Genomic DNA, 25170 nt, shown 5'->3' with positions numbered 1-25170 from the left:
AAAATTATAGATCACCTTTACTCCACACACAGAAATGCACACAAGGCTCTCCCTTTGGCAAATCTGACCATAACTGTATCCTCCTGATTCCAGTTTACAAGCAAAAACTCAAAAAGAAAGTACCAGTGATGCGCTCAATACGGAAGTGGTCCGATGATGCTAAGCTACAGGACTGTTTTGCTAGCACAGACTGGAATATGTTCCGGGATTCATCCGATAACATTGAGGCATTTACCACATCATTCACCGGCTTCTTTCATAAGTGCTTTGACGAAGTCTTCCCCACAGTGACCATACGTTTATATCCCAACAAGAAGCCATGGATTACAGGCAACATCCACACTGAGCTATTGGCTAAAACTGCCACTTTCAAGGAGTGGACACTTATGCGGAAGCTTATAAGAAATCCCTCTACGACCTCCGACAAGCCATCAAACAGGCAAAGCAGCAATACAGGACAAAGGTGGACTCCAACTACACCGGCTCTGACACTCGTTGGATGTGCGCAAGCGAAATGCCTTGTATGCTCGCTTCAAGGCAAGCAACACTGAACCATTGGTTACGAGGACGCATACTTGGAGCATGAACTAACCAGCTGGAAAGTGTCGACACCGACATTTTCAACCTCTCCCTGACCCAGTCTCTAATACCTACGTCTTTCAAGCAGACCACCATAGTCCCTGTGCCCAAGATAACCTATCTAAATGACTATCACCCCATAGCACTCACATCTGTAGGCATAAAATGCTTTGAAAGGCTGGTCACAGCTCACATCAACACCATCATCCCAGACACCCTTGACCCACTCCAATTTGCATAACACCCCAACAGATCCGCAGATGACACAATCTCTATTGCTCGTCACACTGCCATCTCCCACTTGGACAAGAGGAACACTTGTGAGAATGATGTGAGAATGCTGTTCATCGACTACAGCTCTGCGGTCAACACCATAGTGCCCTCCAAGCTCTTCACTAAGCTCAGGACTTTGGGACTGAACACCTCCCTCGGCAGCTGGATCCTGGACTTCTTTACGGGCCTCCCCCAGGTGGTGAGGGTAGGCAACAACACATCTTCCACGTTGACCCTCAACGGGGGTCCCTCAGAGGTGCGTGTTTAGTCCCCTCCTGTACACCCTGTTCACCCACGACTACGTGGCTGCGCACGACTCCAACACCATCATTAAGTTTGCTGACGGCACAACGGTTATAGGCCTGATCACTGACAATGATGAGACGGCCTATAGGGAGAGGTTTAGTGATGTGGCAGTGTGGTGCCAGGACAACAAACTCTCCCTCAACGTCAGCAAGACAAAGGAGCTGATTGTGGATTACAGGAAATGGAGGTCCGAGCGCACCCCTATCCACATCGACGGGGCTGTAGTGGAGCGGGTAGAGAGATTCAAGTTCCTCCGTGTCCACATCACTTAGAAATGAACATGGTCCGTACACAACACAGTCGTGAAGAAAGCACGACAAATTCTTCTTCCCCCTCTGGGCTGAAATAAATGGGCATGGGCCCTCAGATCCTCTTGACTGGCTGCATCACCGCTTGGTATGGCAACTGCAAGGCACCTGACCGTAAGGCGCTACAGAGGGTAGTGCGTACGGCCCAGTACATCACTGGTGCCCGAGCTCCCTGCCATCCAGGACACCTATACCCGGTGGTGTCAAAGGAAGGCCCTAAAAATGGTCAAAGACTCCAGACACCCAAGTCAGACTTTTCTTGCTGCTACCACATGGCAAGTGGTACTGATGCACCAAGTCTGGAACCAACAGGACCCTGAACAGCTTCTACCCCCAAGCCATAAGACTGCTAAACAGTTAACCAAATAGCTGCCCGAATTTGCACTAACTCTTTTGACTCATCACATATGCTGCTGCTACTGTTTATTATTTATCCTGTTGCCTAGTCACTTTACTCCTACCCATATGTAAATATCTACCTCAATTACTTCGTACCCCTGCACATCGACCCGGTACTTGTACCATGTGTACTGTATAGCCAAGTTATCATTACTCATTGTGTATTTATTCCTTGTGTTATTATTTTTCCATTATTTTTCTATTTCTCTCTGTATTGTTGGGAAGGACCTGTAAGTTAGCATTTTACTGTTAGTCTACACCTGTTGTTTACGAAGCATATGACATACAATTTGACTGATTTTGATTCAATGACTTAAAAACCACTAGCGTGTGAGTTCCTTGTTGCCTGGGGAACACCATTCCTTTCCTGCTTGAGACGTGTAACCCAGTAACTAAAACACCGGGTTTGTTCTTTGAGGAACTATGTGGTATGAATGGGGTTGTCATGGAAATCACGGCAGTGGAACGGGACTATGGGAAGATTAGCCTATACCTTTTGTTGTCCTGCACCCAACTACTCAGTACATTTGCAAATTTGATGTCAATGGAGCTTTTTCAAATACATACTTTCAAACATTGACTTGTAACTGTTATACTCTCTCTTGCTCTCTCATTCTCTTCTTATCTCTTTCTGTCATGCAACCGTATGGGTGCGTGTGTATGTGCCTGTCGGTATGTGTACACGTGTGTGTGTGTGTGTAGATGAGGATGAATCCCCCCACCACCCAGATATGATCCAGCTGTATGAACGTCTGCTGGCTGCAGAGTTCAGGGGGGAGCTGCTGTCCAGGGAGCTCAGCAGTGTTCTGACCAGCCTGGGGAACCTCACCATACCTAACAACAACTCCTCCACTAATATCCCAGGTGAGGGGAGAGAGTTATCATGTTATCATCAGTGTACAGTCGCATCGCAGGTGACAGTACAGCCATCCCACTGGGGGCACACAGGTTGAATCAACGTTGTTTCCACGTCATTGTAATTCAATTACGTTGAACCAACAGAATGTACAGTACCAGGCAAAAGTTTGGACACACCTACTCATTCCAGGGTTTTTCTTTATTTTAACTATTTTTTACATTGTAGAATAATAGTGAAGACATCAAAACTATGAAATAACACATATGAAATCATGTAGTAACCAAAAAAGTGTTAAAAAAATCACAATATATATTTTTTGGATTCTTCTTGCCATTTTCTCAACCAGCTTTTTTATGTATTTTTAAAATTTAATTAGGCAAGTCAGTTAAGAACAAATTCTTATTTACAATGACGGCCTACCAAAAGGCAAAAGGCCTCCTGCGGGGACGGGGGCCTGGGATTAAAAAAATAAATACAGTATAGATATAGGACAAAACACACATCACAACAAGCAATACATAACACTACATAAAGAGAGACCTAAGACAACAACATAACAAGGCAGCAACACATGACAACAACATGGTAGCAACACAACATGGTAACAACACAACATGGTAGCAGCACAAAAACATGGTACAAAGATTATTGGGCAAAGTCAACAGCACAAAGGTCAAGAAGGGGGAGACAACAATACATCACACAAAGCAGCCACCACTGTCAGTAAGAGTGTCCATGATTGAGTCTTTGAATGAAGAGATTGAGATAAAACTGTCCAGTTTCAGTTTGAGTGTTTGTTGCAGCTCGTTCCAGTCGCTAGCTGCAGCGAACTGAAAAGAGGAGTGACCCAGGGATGTGTGTGCTTTGGGGACCTTTAACAGAATGTGACTGGCAGAATGGGTGTTGTATGTGGAGGATGAGGGCTGCAGTAGATAGCTCAGACAGGGGGGAGTGAGGCCTAAGAGGGTTTTATAAATAAGCATCATCCAGTGGGTCTTGCGACGGGTATACAGAGATGACCAGTTTACAGAGGAGTATAGAGTGCAGTGATGTGTCCTATAAGGAGCATTGGTGGCAAATCTGATGGCCGAATGGTAAAGAACATCTAGCCGCTCGAGAGCACCCTTACCTGCCGATCTATGAATTATATCTCCGTAATCTAGCATGGGTAGGATGGTCATCTGAATCTGGGTTAGTTTGGCAGCTGGGGTGAAAGAGGAGCGATTACGATAGAGGAAACCAAGTCTAGATTTAACTTTAGCCTGCAGCTTTGATATGTGCTGAGAGAAGGACAGTGTACCGTGTAGCCATACTCCCAAGTACTTGTATGCGGTGACTACCTCAAGCTCTAAACCCTAGTAGTAGTAATAACACCTGTGTGAAGAGGGGCATTCCTCTTACCAAACCGCATTACCTTTGTTTTGGAGGTGTTCAGAACAAGGTTAAGGGCAGAGAAAGCTTGTTGGACACTAAGAAAGCTTTGTTGTAGAGTATTTAACACAAAATCAGGGGAGGGGCCAGCTGAGTATAAGACTGTATCATCTGCATATAAATGGATGAGAAAGCTTCCTACTGCCTGAGCTATGTTGTTGATGTAAATTGAGAAGAGCCTTGGGGTACTCCCTTGGTGACCGGCAGTGGCTGAGACAGCAGATTTTCTGACTTTATACACTGCACTCTTTGAGAGAGGTAGTTAGCAAACCAGGCCAAAGACCCCTCAGAGACACCAATACTCCTTAGCCGGCCCACAAGAATTGAATGGTTCATGCGGTAGTCACCTGGAATGCATTTCAATTAACAGGTGTGCATTGTTAAAAGTTAAATTGTGGAATTTCTTTCCTTCTTAATGCTTTTGAGCCAATCCGTTGTGTTGTGACAAAGTAGGGTTGGTATACAGAAGATAGCCCTATTTTGTAAAAGACCATATTATGGCAAGAACAGCTCAAATAAGCAAAGAGAAACAACAGTCCTTTATTACTTTTAGACATGAAGGTCAGTCAATCCGGAAAATTTCAAGAACTTTGAAAGTTTCTTCAGGTGCAGTCACAAAAAGCAAGAAGCGCTATGATGAAACTGGCTCTCATGAGGACCACCACAGGAGAGGAAGACCCAGAGTTACCTCTGCTGCAGAGGATACATTCGTTAGAGTTACCAGCCTCAGAAATTGCAGCCCAAATAAATGCTTCACAGAGTTTAAGTAACAGACATCACCTGTTCAGAGGAGACTGCGTAAATCAGGCCATCATGGTCGAATTGCTGCAAAGAAACCAGTACTAAAAGGACACCAATAAGAAGAAGAGACTTGATTGGGCCAAGAAACACGAGCAATGGACATTAGACCAGTGGAAATCTGTCCTTTGGTCTGATGAGTCCAAATTTGAGATTTTTGGTTCCAACATACGTGGAAGATATTTAGGTCAGAGTCAATAATGTACCAGTGCTTTCTGATAATGTCCTTAAATACATTCCCCAATGGTGAATTCCAAGAGCTCTTCCTGAGTCCCTGTATAGATCAGGAAAATATAATCAAAATATATCCGAATGAGGAGAATATTGGGGAGAAATGGGTTAAGGTCTGGATTCAGCACCACCTGTTTTTCAGGTTGTCTCTCTCTCTCTCACCCCCTCTCGCTGCACTTTTGAGAAGTCAAGATAAAACTGTAAGCAATGTCAACAACGCTAAATGATTGTTTTATGTCTGATCGTTACTTGTGTGTTTGGTTTGGTTTCTGGTGGTGTGGAGTGCAGAAGGACCGATAAAGAGAAATCTCAGTCTGCTGTCCTCCAGACTGCCCAACGCCTACCTCTACCTGCCCCACCTACGGGACCACCCAGACAGCCTGATTCCTAACGTGGTCCTGGGACAAGGCCGAACTGGAGGTGAGCGACGAGTCATGTAAAAATGTCTCTGGGTAAACGTGTGCTCTTTGACAAACCAGAGGGGTGTTAAAGTGAGAGGCTACAGAGCTTGGTGTGGTTTGCTAGTGTCAGTCTGTACTGTAGCCCGCAGCCTGTAACCCCTCCTGCCACCTCACCCACCCTGCTCAGTGTTGACTTTATTCCAGTGATTGGTTTACTTTAGTGTGTGTGTGCGTGTCTGTGTCAGTGTCCCTGGTATTGGGGATCCCTACAGTGAAGCGTCAGAAGCAGAGCTACCTGGTTAGCACCCTGAACTCCCTCCTCTACGACCTTTCACCTTCTGAACGGAACGACACCGTCATCATCATCTTTGTTGCTGAGGTAACCTGCTCAGATACCCTGATAGTGGCATATAGAAACACATGGGATGGTCTTAGTCAATCAAACTGCTTTTAGAACAAAACACTTGACAGTAACAATAGGCCCACATCATGTCACTTAAAGTGTCTTTTTTAGATGGTAATCATAAAAATAATTTACTTTTTAGATGGGGTAATGTAGCTTGAGGTGGGAAGACTACGGTCTGGTCTCTGCCTCGGGTCAAATCGACCTATTGTTATTAAAGCAGAATATCGACTGATTATGATGGAAAAAATGTAGTGATTCATTCTCAAGGAAAGACCTGCTAAACCTGTTGTGTGACCGTGCCTTTCAGAAGCCTAGGTACAGTATGTATGTTATCACACTACACACCTAAACTACAGGAATGGACGAGCACATTATGAGAAATACCTGTTCTAGATTTCCAGTTAAGTAACTCATTCTAAAGACCTCAGATCAAACTATGCAGTCCAAAACCATATGTCTATCGAAGTACATGGCTCTTATATAGCCCTCAAATTCAAATTTGTACTTTGAAGCCTGTTGCACTGCTTTTTTTCCATTCTTCCCTTCTAATCAGGGACTGATTTAGACCTGGCACACCAGGTGGTTGCAATTAATTACCAGGTTGAACAGAAGACCAGCAGTAGTCTGGAACTCGTAGGGTAGGATTGGAATACTTCTGGTATATAGTATGCGCAAAAAATGTATTATAATCTTGCTAGCCAGGACACACTCATTGTCACAATTTCACTAAAATCATTCAAATCAATAAATCATAGTGCGTTTTTGGGCTCATTCAGTAGTTTTTGCCTGATTTAGGTCTAATCATGTTGAAAAATATTGTTAATAGTACCATTTATATTCCTAAAACATAAGTAGAAAAGTATACTGTTGCTGCTTCCTGTCGTCATGTATTTTTGTGTGTTAAAACACATTTTTCATGTCCAAGTTTATAATCAATATTTTGAAATAAGTGATATGATGATATGTTGAAGACAGATAAATACAAATTACTCCCTATACACACACGTGTCACACTTGTGTTCAGATTGCTTGTATTTTGCTAAATTAGTACCTTAACTGCCCACGCATCGACATTTACCAAGCGGTCACTCCAGACTGAAATCTACTGTAATCAATATCGTGCGCAAATGAATCTCTCACATCGATATTGTATGGAAATCAGTGGAACCAGGACAATTCGCTGCCGTTACATGTGCCATTGGCCCTCTTCTGAAAGACAAACCACTATACTACATAAACAGTATATACCTGCCGATACATAAACCTGTAGTAGCCATTTGTCAACTCATGTCCTTGTGGGACAGTGTTTACAGTAGATATGGCCAATATGAAAAAGGATACTTTTGACTGGATAGTTTTTAACAAATCATCTCTCCACAGGAAGTTCTAAATAGTGACACGGATTGACTCTCATTTGAGTGATAGCTTGACTGTCAAATCCATGTATTTGTTTGTGGCTAGCGGCTTTTATAAAGAAAGCACCCCAAATTCCCCTTGCCATTTGATCTAAGTCCTGCGATGGACAGGCGTGTATGATAAAATCAACAGTACCAAACCAAAGATATGAATCTGTTTTAATGCAGTCAATTTACTGTGCCTTCAGAAGGTATTTTCACACCCCTTGAATATCTCAACATTTTGTTGTGTTACATCCTGAATTTAAAATGTATTCATTTCAGATTCTGTGTCACTGGCCTAGACACAATTTACTTAAAAATGAAAAGCTGAAATGTCTTGAGTCAATAAGTATTCAACCCTTTTGTTATGGCAAGCCTAAATACGGTCAGGAGTATAAATTGCTTAACAAGTCACATACTAAGTTGCATGGCCTCACTCTGTGGATTAATAGTGTTTAATATAAATGTTTAAATGACTACCTCATCTCTGTACCGCACACATACAATTATCTTTAAGGTCCCTCTAGTAACATTACCTCATGTTTCATCTACATTGATTCTACTGCACACACACACCCCTCTAGTAACATTACCTCATGTTTCATCTACATTGATTATACTGCACACACACACCCCTCTAGTAACATTACCTCATGTTTCATCTACATTGATTCTACTGCACACACCCCTCTAGTAACATTAACTCATGTTTCATCTACATTGATTCTACTGCACACACACACCCCTCTAGTAACATTACCTCATGTTTCATCTACATTGATTCTACTGCACACACACACCCCTCTAGTAACATTACCTCATGTTTCATCTACATTGATTATACTGCACACACACACCCCTCTAGTAACATTACCTCATGTTTCATCTACATTGATTCTACTGCACACACCCCTCTAGTAACATTACCTCATGTTTCATCTACATTGATTCTACTGCACACACCCCTCTAGTAACATTACCTCATGTTTCATCTACATTGATTATACTGCACACACACACCCCTCTAGTAACATTACCTCATGTTTCATCTACATTGATTCTACTGCACACACCCCTCTAGTAACATTACCTCATGTTTCATCTACATTGATTCTACTGCACACACCCCTCTAGTAACATTACCTCATGTTTCATCTACATTGATTCTACTGCACACACCCCTCTAGTAACATTACCTCATGTTTCATCTACATTGATTCTACTGCACACACCCCTCTAGTAGCATTACCTCATGTTTCATCTACATTGATTCTACTGCACACACACACCCCTCTAGTAACATTACCTCATGTTTCATCTACATTGATTCTACTGCACACACCCCTCTAGTAACATTACCTCATGTTTCAGGTTCGCTTTCACTGGATTTCCTCTTCTCTCATTTATTTCCCCTTCTCTCTGTATCTTTATTTCAGACGGATACAGAATACGTCAACAGTGTAGCAGAACTCCTAGAGAAGAAGTGAGAAGTTTTGGTAGTTTGTGATTGTAATTTGACTGCTGTTGGCTATGTTTTGTCATTTGACTGTTGTTGGCTATGTTTTGTCACTGTTGTTGGCTATGTTTTGTCACTGTTGTTGGCTATGTTTTGTCACTGTTGTTGGCTATGTTTGGTAGTTTAAAAATGTTTTCCTGTGTTTTTTGTAGTTTGACTGTTTTGTAGTTGGTCTGTTTCTTCACGGTGTTTTGTAGTTTACCTGTGGTTGTGTGTGGCTGTAGTTTTCCTAAGGATGCGCACTCAGGCCTGTTGGAGGTAGTGTCCCCTTCTCAGTACTTCTACCCCAACTTCAGCAGACTCAGGGAAACCTTCGGAGACTCCAAGGAGAGAGTCAAGTGAGAAGCGGACTCATGCACAGTCCAACACAGTCCAACACATACAGACTCGTGGTCTTACAATCATGAAAAAAAAAAGAACTGAAATCAAAGTCTAGCACGTCACATCCTGTGCACCTGCAGTAAGTGGTTTGTGTTGTGGTTGTGGTTGTGGTTGTTTTCAGATGGCGCACAAAGCAGAACTTGGATTATAGCTTCCTGATGCTCTACGCCCAGGAGAAGGGAACGTATTATGTACAGGTGGGGTCAGAGTTCTACCTCTCGGATTGGTCAGTCAGTCTGAAATCATATTCATTTATTAACACATCCTCATTAAAAATGTGTATTGTCAGTTGGAGGATGACATCGTGGCTAATCCCGGTTACTCTCAGACCATGAAAACATACGTCAGAAAGCTGGCCACCGATGACTGGATGTTCCTGGAGTTCTCTCAGCTCGGCTTCATCGGTGAGTCTATGCTCTTCTGTGAAAGTGTCTGTTCTCAGGGCTTCTGGAGGAGGGCGTAGTTAGTAAGGCAACTGTGGGAACTAAAGCAGATGAACACACAATTTATTTATTACCTTTATTTAATGAGGGAAGTTACTGAGAAAAACACACACTCACAGATGAGAGTATGTACAGGTGTATGTGGATAAAATACACTCATGACTCTCCCTTCCTGGACAGATACAAGGCCCTCCCTTCGTCAAATCGGGTCACACACAGCACCTGCTCCTCCCCACTTATAGGCAGAAACTTAAATCAGGAAACACCCATGGTAAGGACTGTTCAACGTTGGTCTGACCAATCGGAATCTATGCTTCAAGACCGTTTTGATCACGCGGACTGGGAAATGTACCGGGTCACCTCTGGGAATAGTATCGACGTATACACTGACTTGGTGACCGGGTTCATCAGGAAGTGCATAGAGGATGTTGTTCCTACTGTGACAATTATAACTTGGATAGATGGCAGCATGTTCCTACTGTGACGATTAGAACAAAAACAGTGGATAGATGGCAGCATTCACACAAAATTTTAAAAACGCGAATCACCGCTTTTAACCACTGCAAGGTGACTGGGAACATGGACGTGTACAAACAGACCGGCTATGACCTCGATAAGACAATCAAAGAGGCAAAACGACAGTACAGGGATAAAGTGGAGTCGTAACGGCTCAGACACAAGACACATGTGGCAGGGACTCCAGACAATCATGGATCATAAAGGGAAAGCCAGCCACATCGCAGACACCGACACCTCACTCCCAGACTAGCTTCTTTGCCCGCTTCAAGGAAAACAACAGAGCTACCGAAGTGAGCGCCCGCAGGTGGTGAAGGTAGGAAACAACACCTCTGCCACGCTGATCCGCAACACTAAGGCCCCACCATGGTGTGTGCTCAGCTCCCAGCTCCCTGTTCACCAATGACTGCGTGGCTACGCACGTCTCCAACTCAATGATCAAGTTTGCTGACAACACAGTGGTAGGCCTGATTACCAACAACAACGAGACAGCCTATAGTGAGGAGGTGAGAGCCCTGGCAGAGTGGTGCCAGGAAAATAACCTCTCCCTCAACGTCAACAAAACGAAGGCGCTTATCGTGGACTGCAGGAGACAGCAGAGAGAGCACGCATCCAAAATCTTTACGTTCCTCAGCGTGCACATCACTGAGGACCTGAAATGGTCCCTTCACACTTCAACCTCAGGAGACTGAAGAAATTCTGCTTGGCCCCTAAGACCCTCACGAACTTCTACAGATGCACCATCAAGAGCATTCTGTCGGGCTGTATCACTGCCAGTTAGTTTCTGTTGGAGATTCGTCGGTCTCTGTCTTGGTTATTGTGGATAGTTCAGAGTGACATTCGTTATAGAATGGATGTTTCGGCAGGTGTCTTTCTTCGCGTTCAATGATACCGAATTCCTAGCTGCAGACTAGTAGTCAATATCAAAGACTTGTTCTTATTCGTCTAAGAGTTTAACCACGTGGTATGGTTAAAGATTCAGCAATGGTACTTAACCTTCGTTCTCCTCCCATGGAGAAAAACATGGTCTAATGATAATTTCTCAGAGTTGGCTTTTATTCGGATAGCAGGAAGGGGCTGTCCTTGGATGTCTGACCCTAAATGGGCTCAGGGGCGGTCCTTGGATTTAGTTCAAATACAAAAGGGATTTGTATTTTTCTTCATTAAACAGTCCAAAATCATATTACACAATTATACAAACAGTATCATACTCACTCATTCATTTTATACAACAAACAGATGTAAACCTCATATCTGAGGTTATTATATAAACAGCGGTATGGAAATGTAGTCCCACAGTCTCTCATGAGTTTCCCACATGGGGACAAACGGACATGTTAATAGCTGGACTCTTCACCGATCTTCCATACCTCCTCCGGAACATGAAATCCGTTCGTACCTCAAGTTCTGTGAGGTGGAAGAAACCTCTTTGTCCTGAAAGTTTACCCTCTCTTCTAATACTGTTTGGCCATGAGGAGATACTCAGGAATTTACGACGTCTCTCTGTGATCACAGCATGGGTTGAAGGAGGAAAGGGGGAGGCAGGGAGAGGGGGATGGGGCTTGCTATACCCAAGCAGGCCACGTCATGACAATACTGCTGCCCTATGTACATAGATAGTCATTGAACGCTGGTCACTTTAATAAAGTTTACATACTGTTTTACCTAATTCATATGTATATACTGTTATAGTCATGGCTCATTATATTCCCGTTCGGGGAATATTGCTCGTTCTGATATTTCTTAATTTGTTGTTTGTTTTTTAACTTTTTGGATTATGTGTGGATTGTTATTGTATTGCTAGATATTACTGCACCGTTGGAGCTAGAAACATAAGCATTTTGCTGCACCTGCGGTAGCATCTTTAAATCTGTGTATGCGACCAATACACTTTTATAGACTCTTCTTCACTTCGGTTATTCTCCTCACAATGTCTTAGGTAATTTTACTTTATTTATTGTGTATGTGTGTGTTTTATATCTTTATCAGGCAAGATGTTCCGAGCCCGTGATCTACCAATGATAGCAGAATTCTTTCTCATGTTCTACAAAGACAAGCCCATTGATTGGCTGTTGGACCACATCCTGTGGGTGAAGGCTTGTAACCCAGAAAAAGATGCTGTGAGTTGTGCACAACAAAAGAAAGAAAGTGATTATATAATGTAGAGTCCAAACTCATCAAACTTGAGTTTGTGAGTGAACTATTCCTTTATTCAATTGAGAGTTGATGGGTTTTTCATATTTTGTCCCATCCAGAAAGACTGCAACCTGCAGAAGGGCCTGCTCAAGCTGAGATATAAACCCTCTCTGTTTCAACATGTAGGCCTTCACTCCTCTCTGCCTGGGAAACTACAGAAACTGAAAGTAAGCACTTTCTCCCTCTCTCTCTCTCTCTTAACCCCTCTCTCTCTCTCTCTCTCTATCCCTCTTGTTCTACCCCCTCTCTGGTGTGTGTTTGTGCAGGATAAAGACATATAGTGGAAGTTATAATTAAAGTGTCTGTTTTGTCCAGGATAAGGACTTTGGGAAGGTGCCACTGTTCACAGCCCACACCAACCCTCCTGCAGAGCTGAGCAGTAGTCTGAAGCACTACCAGCAGCACACCCTGGAGAGGGCCTACAAGGGCCAGGACTTCTTCTGGGGCTTGACCCCTACCGCCAAGGACTTCATACTGCTCAGCTTCCCACAGCCACGCAATGTCACCAGGTCAGTGGACACCACAGGTGGCCGGTGACACCTCAATTGGGGAGGACGAGCTCATAGTGATGGCTGGAATGGTATCGAACAAATCAAACATGTTTTCCATGTGGTTGATACCACTCCGTTCCAGCCATTATTATGAGCTGTCCTCCCCTCCACAGCCTCCTGTGTTGGACACACACACACAGGAATTAAAACTCCAACCACAGGTCACATTTTAAATATTGCCTACTTGAAGCTGACCCCAGTTCCATCTGTGTACCTGCTTGTATAAAGGTTGTGGAACAGACTTTGTGGGTTGTCACTGTGTTTCCCACTTATCATAGTCATTATCAAGATGGAATCCAGTAGGTCATGTTTGCCCTGCACTAATAGCACAGAGCAGTGTTGTTTCCTAACCCTCTAGACTAACACGTTTGGCCGTGTGTGATCGTCATCAACACACTGTGATTAGACACACAGTGAGTATCTTCATGAGCATGTTCGAAGGCAGCAGCATATCACCCTGCATCCCACAGCTGGCTTGCTTCTGAAGCTAAGCAGGGTTGGTCCTGGTCAGTCCTTGGATGGGAGACCAGATGTTGCTGGAAGTGGTGTTGGGGGGCCAGTAAGAGGCACCCTTTCCTATGGTCTAAAAAAATATCCCAATGCCCCAGGGCAGTGATGGTAGACATTGCCCTGTGTAGGGTGCTGTCTTTCGGATGGGATGTTAAAAGGGTGTTTGGACTCTCTGTGGTCACTAAAGATCCCATGGCACTTATCATAAGAGTAGGGGTGTTAACCCTGGATAAATTCCTAATCTGGCCTTCATACCATCATGGCCACCTAATCATCCCCAGTTTACAATTGGCTCATTCATCCTCCCCCCTCCATTCCCCTGTAAATATTCCCCAGGTTGTTGCTGTAAATGAGAATGTGTTCTCAGTTAATTTACCTGGTAAAATAAGGGTTAAAACAATAGAGATTAAGGTAATGACTTGACATTTAAAAGGGGCAATTAGTGTAAAGCTCTCCACTTCATTGTGATGATTTCAAGCATGAGAGGGATATTCTTTGTTGGCCAAACCAACTGGTAATAAATAGGTGATTTTGTCTCTCCAGGTACCTGTTTCGCAGCGGAAACATCGAGAACAACGGAGACCATTTGTATAACACCACCGTGGCGGTGCTCCCTAGTGATGTGAGTGCCATGGAGGTCACACTAACTGCCAACAGTGTTTGTGTGTGTGCGTGTGTGTGTCATGGAGCTGGTCTAAGAGACTCTGGCTCTCAGGTGTTAGGTCCTGGAGACTAAGTAACAAGGTGACAGGAAACGCCAACCACTACATGCTATCTGCTAACACGCTGATGGCCTGTGTGTGTAACGGGAATTTCCAGGTGAACAAAAAGGAGAGCAGTCATTGATAAAATTCAGTACGACACTCCCAGAATAGAAGCATAGAAAATGTCTAACATCCTCTTGGAGACAGGCCCTTTATATCCTAATCAGACTGTACCAAAATGTTCTGTAAACATCAGCCCGGGAGACTGCTACAGAATCACACAGTGTTCATAGTGTCATCAATAGAATAATAATCAGTGTGTCCTTGGTACCTTCAGTAGCTCTGTCAATCACTGTCAACAGATATGAGAATAAACCATAACGTTCAGTAACTAGTCTAGTGACCGTCAACCCGCACACAAATTAGTGTCACAAATAGAGCACGGGACATCATGTATAAATATGCTATGCACTGTGTTAATTACTCTTAACTGAATGTGAACTTTATTCATCTTAAATATTCCCATTAGTAATCTTAATGTAAACCTATGCAATCGCCGTATGCCTTTGGAGGACAACAGAGTTATACACTAATGCTAGTAGATACAGGCTGTGTCACAAAGTGCTAGGGTTATATCGAATGTGTTCCATAGACCTCTGTTCATATTGTGGTTGTGTGACTATTTAAATTGAAAGTGTGCTAGTTCAATGACTGTACTCCCTAGAACTTTGTCTTTCTTAGTGGTTGTTTTCCATAGAACTATGCAATTGTTGCAGATCTAGTCCATATTTCAGTGATTATGGGATAGTGAAGAAAATACATTGTAACAATGTTCCCTCTAAACTTTTTCAGCACCAAGCAAATTTCAGGTCTGCTCAGCGCAAATGTGAAAATTGTGAAAATGCAGTGCAACATCCAGCGCGCGTTTACTATGAACACTGAGGCTGTACCCACTTTAAGCTAGTTTTTACAGTTGTCAAGTAGGCTACTGTGACTATTTGATCATAAATGTAGGCCTACCAGAGTGGCCTACCATCAAAAACAATTTGTTCAACAATTTTAACATGGAAATAGCTGTTCTATCGTTCAGCCTACAGTAGCAGCTAATGTGTGGTGTTCAATGTAGGTCTACATTCCATGAGACTTTTTTTTAAAAACACGCAGGTCTTGACATGCTTCAGACAAGGTGACTGAACATGTTGTTGTGTTGTTTGATGTAAGAAACAGCTTTACAAAATAAAATGCATTATTATTCCCATAGCATTATTACAGAGAATCAGATAATTATGCTACCCTCTGCCTATTGGCTTATTCAAGCCTGTCTGAAAATACAACACTGCCCCTTTAAGACCAAAAAAACGCTCTTTATCTGACTCGCTTTTCAAAGATGTCTAGAAATGTACACGTTTTCGGCACTAGTAGAAAGCAGTCACTCCCCTATTGCTGACTACAAATTATCTATAACTGGGCTAGTAAGTCACTAACTAACTAGCAAAGGATATAAACAAAATGTGCACACGTGGCTACGTTCAGCTCTTGCTTCGATCCCTAAACAAGCGCATCTACTCACGACCGCTCATGCTGTAAACACAGTCCAGTTCAAAGTAAATGGCACAGATCCATTTATGGCAATGGTCTAATTGCATATAGGCCTACTGCAACTCTGATTTGTTTATTCCACACCGGTCTGTGTAGAGTACAGGCTGAGTAGTGCGTGTCAGTGCAATAGAATCCTACTCCGATGTGTTCTGCCTACAACAAAATCTTTTGAATAGTTAGTTTTGTTTCGGTATGTTGCATTGAATGTGGCTAATATTGCATTGATTCGATCACAATTGCCACAGTAAAAGGAAACATTGATAGTATTAACTGGGAAAACTCTAGAACAGTGGTCACCAACCTTTTCTTAGTCAAGATCACTTTGAATCAAAATGCAAGCTGAGATCTACCGCTCTTTTTTTTAACATTACTTAAAAAAATATAAGCCAATGCAACATTATCCATACAGTAGCAATGAGGTTTGTGCAGTAAGCTTTAGGCACAATACATTATCACCGCATATTGGCTTTGCTTGAATTGTCCTGCCAATGCATTGTTGTTCGGGACATTTAAAAAAATATATTTCAAAACTTGAGGTAGGCTACAGTATATGATCACACTGGTAATAGAATCGTTGTTGTATTACTTGTGAAGCACAGCTGAGTGAGCATACATTTAAATAATTAGCTTTTATTTTACTGGGCTGATGGTGCCTCGATCTGATGGTCAGTCTCAGCGGAGGGAGAGAACAGCAGACTGAGGGTCCACCTCTCAACATCCCTCCGCTCTCCCTTTCCTCCACTGACACTGACCAAAAAAGGACACCGTCTTCCAGCTGATGGCGAAACTCGATTCGCACCGCATTATTTCTGCCTCATGCACAAATTCATGTTGTTACTAATAATAACAACGCTAATAATAACTAATAATAATAACAACAACGCAAGCCTATAGATACACTTTGCTACTCATTTATTACTGCTGCAGTGCTTGTTGTAGCGCTGAGTGGAAATAGGAAGAACACACATTTTATGGCTTATAAAAGTATTAAATACAAATTGTTGACAGTGCTGAGTAAGAACTTAAACATGAACTCACTCATAAAAACAGCATCTCTTTGCTCTATTTGTTGACAGTCTCTCTCTAGTCTTGGTTTTAAACGTTTTGAAATCTCACAGTATCAACTTTGCTGTAGCTTTCTTTTATGCCTGCTTCGTTACTGCAGACAGACATAGTCATCTGAGCCATCCGATTGGCCAGAGGTACAGTGCCTTGCAAAAGTAGTCATCCCCTTTGCCGTTTTTCCTATTTTGTTGCATTCACCCTGTAATTTAAATAGATTTTTATTTGGAATTCATATAATGGACATACACAAAATAGTCCAAATTGGTGAAGTGAAATGAAAAAAATAACTTGTTAAAAAAAAAAAAAGGTATTCACCCACTTTGCTATGAAGCCCCTAAATAAGATCTGGTGCAACCAATTACCTTCAGAAGTCACATAATTAGTTAAATAAAGTCCACCTGTGTGCAATCTAAGTGTCACATGATCTCAGTACATATACACCTGTTCTGAAAGGCCCTAGAGTCTGCAACACCACTAAGCAAGGGGCACCACCAAGCAAGCGGCACCATGAAGACCAAGGAGCTCTCCAAGTCAGGGACAAAGTTGTGTTGAAGTACAGATCAGGGTTGGGTTATAAAAAAATATCAGAAACTTTGAACATCCCACAGAGCACCATTAAAACCATTATTAAAAAATGGAAAGAATATGGTACCACAACAAACCTGCCAAGAGAGGGCCGCCCACCAAAACCAGGCAAGGAGGGCATTAATCAGAGAGGCAACAAAGAGACCAAAGATAACCCTGAAGGAGCTGCAAAGCTCCACAGCGGAGATTGGAGTATCTGTCCATAAGACCACTTTAAGCCGTACACTCCACCGAGCTGGGTTTTGGCCAGAGAAAAGCCATTGCTTAAAGAAAAAAATAAGCAAACACATTTGGTGTTCGCCAAAAGGCATGTGGAAGACTCCCCAAATATATGGAAGAAGGTACGCTGGTCAGATGAGACTAAAATTGAGCTCTTTGGCCATCAAGGAAAATGCTATGTCTGGAGCAAACCCAACACCTCTCATCAACCCGAGAACCTTATCCCTGTGGGGATGTTTTTCATCAGCATGGACTGGGAAACTGGTCAGAATTGAAGGAATGATGGATGGCGCTAAATACAGGGAAATTCTTGAGGAAAACCTGCTTCAGTCTTCCAAAGATTTGAGACTGGGATGGAGGTTCACCTTCCATCAGAACAATAACCCTAAGCATACTGCTAAAGCAACACTCAAGTGGTTTAAGGGGAAACATTTAAATGTCTTGGAATGGCCTAGTCAAAGACCAGACCTCAATCCAGTTGAGAATCTGTGGTATGACTTAAAGAGTGCTGTACACCAGCGGAACCCATCCAACTTGAAGGAGCTGGAGCAGTTTTGCCTTGAAGAATGGGCAAAAATCCCAGTGGCTGGATTTGCCAAGCTAATAAAGACATACCCCAAGAGACTTGCAGCTGTAAATGCAGCAAACGGTGTCTCTACAAAGTATTGACTTTTGGGGGGGTGAATAGTAATGCACGCTCAATTTTTCATTTTTTTTGTCTTATTTCTTGTTTGTTTCACAATAAAAAATATTTTTCATCTTCAAAGTGTTGTGTTGTTGTGGAAATCAAATGATACAACCCCCCCCCCCCCCCCCAAAAATGATTTTAATTCCAGGTTGTAAGGCAACAAAATAGGAAAAATGCCAAGGGGGTGAATACTTTTGCAAGCCACTCTAACTCAATAGTGCACTTGATTTGCTCTCTGGGCCCACCGGGAAGGCAGAGTTCAGACACATGAAATAGTTCAAAATGGAAACAGTTTGCCTACCTGGTGCGCAGGGCAGCTAAATCGGGTGCACCTATCACCAACAGCCCGAGACGAATAAAAACAAAATAAGAACATAAGGCTTTATCGTTGGGTTTTTTACAGAATTGTTTGGCGATCGACCGGTTGGTGACCACTGCTCTTTAAAGTTGAGTGAAGTTCAATCTCGTGCTTCTCTCTGTGGGCTGATAGTCCCGGGGGAGCTGTGCAGCAACCTCTGGGCTACTGCAAGCATGCGCAGTTTAGAGGGAACATTTATTATAACATGGTGTAACGTGTGTTTTTCCTCTCCAGAGCTCAGTGAGAGACAGACTGGTGGGTGGCCAGTCTCCTCAATACAAAGGATCTTATGGAGGCTTCATAGTGATTGGTACATGAGTTTCAATATTCTATATCATTACTAGGACAGGAGTTTTTACTGAACATATGACATGACCAGGAAAAACTATTTAGGGCCCAGAGTAAGGGGAGAAACTCCCATCTCATATTATTACCCAAACACTTGTCAGAGGCAGACACAGCTCCATCAAAGTGTTGTTCTGTGTATCAGGATGATTCTGAATCATAGAAATACAATGACTAGAATGATCACTCCCCTTCAAGTCAAGGTACCATGATGTGTGGATCAGCAGCCATAATGAGTATACCAATGGGCTATGTCCCACTGTGGGCTGTTTTGTACATGACTGGTTGTACTGTTATAATATACTGTATATTCTGCCAGGTGTTCAGAATAATGCTACATTCAGGTAACTGATATGTTTTAAATGTTTGAGTCATGTTTGTAGGTTGCTTTGTGGATGGAGTGGCTGAGGGACAGATAGACGCACAGATGCAGCCCATCTCTGCATTACGTCTACTGGTACATAGCGACTCTGACATGTGGGTTCTGCTCAGCGAGGTGAGCTCTGTGTGTGTGTGTGTGGTGTGTATGAGGAAGTGACAGGAAATAGTTGTTTTATTAGTCAGTCTCAATGATTGAATAGATTTAAAGGTGTTTTGAAACCGCTTCTAGGTGCTCCACTGAAAGAGGAAGAGGACTTGTTTCACCAGAAAAACATGTCACATTCCTACCTAGTTCCCTCTCTAAACTTAGAGGGAACTTTGAACTTATTCACAATAACAATAAGTGTCCTTGGTACCTTCAGTAGCTCTGACGTCAACCTCTATCAACAGATATGAGAACAAACCATAACATTCAGTAACTAGTCTAGTGACAACCCGTACACAAATGAGTATCACAAGTAGAGCATGGGAAATCCTGTGTATTACAGAATGGGAAAACATAAATATGTTAAGCATTCATTATGTTAATTAGTAATAACTGTGGGGGGGGGGGGGGGGGGGGGGGGGGGGGGGGGGTTAGGGATGCGTACAAGAGTGTGTCTGTGTACTTATGTAATGAGTGATGACAGTTTGAATTGAACATACTGCAGGATTACATCAGCTAAGGTTTGGTTAACGCTCATGCTTCTCTCTGTCTGTCAGATATTTATTCAACTTTAATGGGAAGAGATAGGAGAAACCTTGGAGGGCATGCGCTGCTGGCCTGTAACTCCACACCTGGATAAACAGTGACCTCTATTGGACATAGACAGTCAACGCAGTTCCTCCAAGCGACTCACCTGCTACTGTATGGAAGCACATACACACACACACACACTCTGTGGATGTTCTCTTTATGCACAACGGAGAATTCTTCAACCTTTGACTATAATGTGAATCTGGAGGAGAAAGTGTGTTTTTCTGTTCCTAAATAAGTTTGTCAATCAACTTGAGCACTTCTACATTTGTGGAAGACTTTATACTGGGCACCAGCTTTCAGCTGTGGCTTTAGTCTTAGTTCTCTAGAGAAAAAACATGATTAACATGTACAGGGCTATCTATGATAGGTTCAGTGAGAGGTGAATGGATTGATACCCTCGGTGAGTAATGGATGCAATGTACTGTGTTGTGTGTGAGAAAAAATATACACTGGTGCAATTGTTTGTATTAGTGTATTATTGACACTGTTTACACAAGTGTGTGTGAGTTCATGTCTCTGGCCAAAATGCTGTAGATCAGGTTCAATTCCTCAAGGAGCTTTTTTGCCATAGGTGGATTTCTATGTAAATCTTCTGTTGTTTCTGGTACTGAACTGCTAGTTTCAATGGGGATCACTGGAGAGCAGCCACTCCACATGTATATACAGTACATATGTGTTACTATGTGCTGTAAATAAAGAACAAACATGAAAGCATTCTTGAATGTGTATAACAATTTAACTGCTTGGCAAATTCTATTTTTTTCCCAAAACACAGGTTACCTCTACTCTCTACAAACAAGAACATTGTCTGACATTACAGTACTTACTTATATTCACAGATGTGACCAAGTTGATGAGTAGCATTTGCTCAGTCAGGTCACAGCTAATGTTCCCCAGCAGGGGGCACAAGTATAGCAGCTGGGTCAACTCAACAATCACTTCTATGGAGAATATATGGGGAGATTCTTAATTGGTAATCCTCTCCTCCGGATTTGAAAACACTTCCTCGTTAGCCGGTGGGAGAATACATCCGTGTATCATCGGCTGGAGGAGGCAATCAAGGAGAAGGGCAAACTCCTCTTTTCGCCTTATAACGAAGACACTCCTACATACGGCGACCACTAATCAGTTTCCAGCTCACGGAGGACTGATGATTCGAGGAGAGGACAGACTTTTTCCATATTGAGAATCTCCCAGAGAAATTCCGCTTATCCAATTCAATGGATTGACTTTAAAAAGGGAATGACCTTCAATCTAGGGATTTGTTTGTCAACTGAATATCAGGCTACAACAGGCCCCAGCAGTGTGCCAGAATTTGAAATATAATGTTAACTATAAGAACATGTTCCAGATTGTTGTGAGATACTGAGTCTTGTTAGCTGCTGACATACAATACCTTTCAATTTCAACAGATACATTTACAGCATGACCTCACAATGAGATGCAGAATGTCAAAACTCAAAAGGTGTCTGTGCCTCATTTGTCCTTCCGGGCACCCTTAGAGCCCCTGTGGAAGGGTGGAAGATGGAGATATAGTTTAGTGAGAGAGGACTATGAAGAGACTACACCAGGGGAGAGGAATACCAACACAGACACTCAATCAAAAAGGTAAATAAAACTGTTTTATTAAAACAAATGTATTTGAAAAAAGCAACATAACGATCAAATGTACACACCGGCGACGCAGTGCATACACAGCAGGTTTAGGGTGACTTCCTCGATCACAAATGCAATGAATTAACTTTATCCACCAGTGATGCATATTAGCAAGCCACAAATGATTAATTAAATGACAATACAAGGGCTGAGCTCTGCTTTAACAAATTGTTTGAGGAAAACTTTGGCATTGGAGAGAAGTAATCATCATTGCAATTGAGCCTAGATCTAAAACCATAGTCTAATAATATTGATGACTAACAATATTAAAACATGACACTCTAAATTAAGTGATTTAACCTTAGAGTTGCAACATTTCAGTAACTTTCCCCAAATTCCCTGGTTTTCCAGAAAAAGATTAAGCAGGAAATCCAGAATTTTGCAACCCAAACTACAAGGCAATCTGAAATGACACAGTTCCCTTGTCTCTTCCTCCAGGTGAGGTTATGTGTAGTAACAGATAATAAATGTATACACCACAAAATAACATAATGTCGGATACAACAACTGTGCAACAATGACAGCAATACTGTAACAAATACAAAAGGGAAAAAATAACCCAACGTAAAAATGGAAAATTGAGCTTCACTAAAAAAATCTTACAGGTGGTGAAGTAAGGGAAGGGTCTAGGGTTGTCATGATGACAAAGGCATAAACTCTACCAGCTGTAGTTCGGGGGCAGTTATGGAGTGGTATATGGGTTAAGAGGGATTTGGTTGAAGGTAGAGGGGGCCAGGGGGCCAGGGGAGGTGGGTTGGTTAAGGGGCGGGGGGTTCCTGGCTGGTCGCTTACTTTCGTTTGCTCTTGGTGTCAGTGGTCTGGAACACGCTGGAGGCAGACATGAGGTTCTCGATATACTGACCCAGAACCTGGTTCTCAGACTTCAACTTCAGGTTCTCCTCCTTCACTGCGTCCACACGCGACGACAGGTCTGACAATGACAACAATGATTTTCAAGGAACTGCAATAACTAACAATTTACTGCTGCTTTCGCCTCTCTGTCTGCACACATCCAGCTGTCTCACCTTCTAGAGTGTGCTGAAGTTCCAACACCTGGTTTATAAGCCTCGTCTTTTCTTCCAGCTCAGCCTGATTCTCCATGTCACCTACAAACACACACAGTGAATTTATTTGCAAACACGTCCACAGGAATCACATGCTGCTGGCATTGCACATTTCCCAGAAGTGTTTGTCTCTTACCGTCCCCATCGGAGCTCATGGCGAAGTACTCGTCTTCCTTTTTGGAATGCAGGGCTGCGACTTACAAGGACACTGGAAGTGGATAACAAAAAATGTGAAGAAATGGGACGCAAGGCAAGGGTCAATGACCCCATGACTGACCTCTTCAACTCTATTATGTAGTTCAGAAAAGTAGAGGTTTGTGACAACATGGCGCCTGCATGTGTGGATTGATTAATAACAGTTTTAGGGTTGATTGACTTGCTGTAAATGATTCAATACAATCAATGCAACGGTCTCTACTGGTAGGCCTACATTTGATGGCACTGTTCCCCCACTGCTCCGTTCAGTTTGCCAGCCAACTGGTACACTTCCACTTGTGATTAAGTTAGTTGTAGGCAACATTTCAACATTTCCCTTCAGCTGCTTTAAAGTAGCAATCCCAAGATTGCCCCATCAATTGTTGGATTTTAAAATGTAATGATATAGCTATATCCTTTAATTATTGGACGGTCGGTCCTTGCATTAAATTTACATTTTAGTAATTTAATTTATGCTCTTATCCAGAGTGAGTGCATACATTGATACTTGTTTCGTACTGGTCCCCATGAGAATCAAACCCTCAACCCCGGTGTTGCAAGAGCCATGCTCTACCAACTGTGCCAAGGATATCATGGATGGTCAGTCCTTGCATAGCTCCGTCTCTGAATATGAGAGTGGTTACATTTATCCAGCCCCATCCCTCAGCTGTTTGCCAAAATAGTGGCGGGGATTCGATTTGTTGTTGTTTGAACTGCAGATGTCCCCTTTAATTTCTTTACATAATATACACTTGCTGCCTACAAGACTATTAACGTTACCCTATTATTACCCTAACCCTAGCTTTGAACAGAGCGATAACGTTATCTAGGTAACGTTAACTTAGCGAGTATAGTAGCTAGCTAGCGTTAGCTAAATAATGGTTTTCGTCTGCCCGCAATCACAAAAAGCTCATTTAGAAACACTTGTCCACCCAAATGTGTTATGCTACTGGTAATGTTATAAATCATGTTTCTCTACCGGCGTCCAGGCTAAGCACCAAAGTTAGCCACGTTAGCAGGCTAGCTAGCCGGTTAGCTAATCTTGCTAGCTACGCCGACAGGGGCCAGCTGGCGAAACAATAACAAACCATGACAGACCTCTCTTATTTGCTACCCAGAACAATAGTTTCTACAAAACCATTAAAACAGCACAAGTCGACATTGACAGAAAATATGTAACTTACTTACCCTCAAAGACCAAGAAAATGATTGAATGTTGTGCTGAAATGGAAAATTACAAGAAAAATACAACAATCCTGTTCAATGTGTCTAGCGCCTCATTCGTGTGATGACGTGCCACGTGTGTCGGCTGGGGGATGACGTAAGACTGATTGTTAAAACCAGAGCATAATTGAGCTACCGTAGCTACTAATGTATTTGCATTTTGTTGTTACAAAGTTACGCTTCGAACACACCGACAGTGTTTTTGCGCACAATAGTATGCAGCATCATCTGGATGTGTATGCAACAAAAGTTCAATATTCACCTTCTGCTACCATTCTGTCAAGCGGTCTACGCATACAGTTTGAGCATACTTCGTTAGCATGTGGAACATTCAGGGCCTAAACTCATCAACCTTTGGACTGAAGAGTTTAGCACTGAGTTCAACAAAAATCTTAAAGATGTTGACGTCATCATTCTGGTAGCCCCCCCCCCCCCCCCCCCCCCCCCCCCCCCCCCCCCCCCCCCCCCCCCCCCCCCCCCAGAATCACCATATTACTCAGAGGAGATCTTCCCCACCTTTGAGGAAGAGACCTGCCATTTCCAGGCCCAGGGAAATGTGCTCATCTGTGGGGACACACATGCGCGCACAGGAACACTACCTGATCTAACGAGCACACGAGGGGACAGCTTAATTACAGGTCATACTGTTTCTAACTGTCTTAATCTCCCCATAGAAACAACAGTGACAGCACCGTCAACAAAAACGGAAGGGATCTGTTGCAGCTCTGTAGAAGCCTGGGTCTGTACTTTGTCAATGGTAGGTTACGGGGGACTCTTTGGGGAGATTCACCTACTGCTCACCTCTTGGCCACAGTACAGTAGACTGACTATATGATCACAGACATTG

General features: G+C 42.8%; 2 protein-coding genes across 2 annotated transcripts; one reads left to right on the top strand and one right to left on the bottom strand.

The window, feature by feature from the left end:
- The first annotated feature begins 1688 nt into the window (after nt 1-1688).
- LOC120046988 (alpha-1,3-mannosyl-glycoprotein 4-beta-N-acetylglucosaminyltransferase B-like) lies at nt 1689-20165 on the top strand. The gene is made up of 16 exons (XM_038992535.1): nt 1689-1713; nt 2568-2729; nt 5473-5604; nt 5831-5964; nt 8825-8871; nt 9129-9242; nt 9407-9482; nt 9575-9689; nt 12234-12364; nt 12500-12607; nt 12756-12949; nt 14045-14118; nt 17263-17269; nt 18956-19029; nt 19448-19560; nt 20148-20165. Exons 1-16 carry the CDS (start codon nt 1689-1691, stop codon nt 20163-20165), a joined length of 1524 nt encoding a protein of 507 aa, XP_038848463.1.
- Nucleotides 20166-21784: 1619 nt separating this feature from the next.
- LOC120047455 (short coiled-coil protein B-like) lies at nt 21785-24397 on the bottom strand. Its single transcript, XM_038992983.1, has 4 exons — nt 24288-24397; nt 23041-23112; nt 22866-22946; nt 21785-22771 (listed from the first exon to the last, which is right to left on the bottom strand). The coding sequence occupies exons 2-4, from the start codon at nt 23057-23059 to the stop codon at nt 22629-22631; spliced, it is 243 nt and encodes an 80-aa protein (XP_038848911.1). The 5' UTR covers nt 23060-23112; nt 24288-24397; the 3' UTR covers nt 21785-22628.
- Between the last annotated feature and the right edge of the window lie 773 nt (nt 24398-25170).

This window comes from Salvelinus namaycush, chromosome 5 (genome assembly GCF_016432855.1).
Source record: "Salvelinus namaycush isolate Seneca chromosome 5, SaNama_1.0, whole genome shotgun sequence".
NCBI classification, from domain to species: Eukaryota; Metazoa; Chordata; class Actinopteri; order Salmoniformes; family Salmonidae; genus Salvelinus; species Salvelinus namaycush.
This window is presented reverse-complemented; position numbering and strand designations above follow the sequence as displayed.

Coding starts and splice junctions, on each gene's coding strand:
- LOC120046988 (XM_038992535.1), top strand. CDS start 1,689: ATGGTCAAAGACTCCAGACACCCAA. Junction 5,605..5,830: donor GGGACAAGGCCGAACTGGAG/GTGAGCGACGAG, acceptor TGTCTGTGTCAG/TGTCCCTGGTATTGGGGATC. Junction 9,690..12,233: donor CTCTCAGCTCGGCTTCATCG/GTGAGTCTATGC, acceptor TATCTTTATCAG/GCAAGATGTTCCGAGCCCGT.
- LOC120047455 (XM_038992983.1), bottom strand. Junction 22,772..22,865: donor ACTTCAGCACACTCTAGAAG/GTGAGACAGCTG, acceptor TGTCATTGTCAG/ACCTGTCGTCGCGTGTGGAC.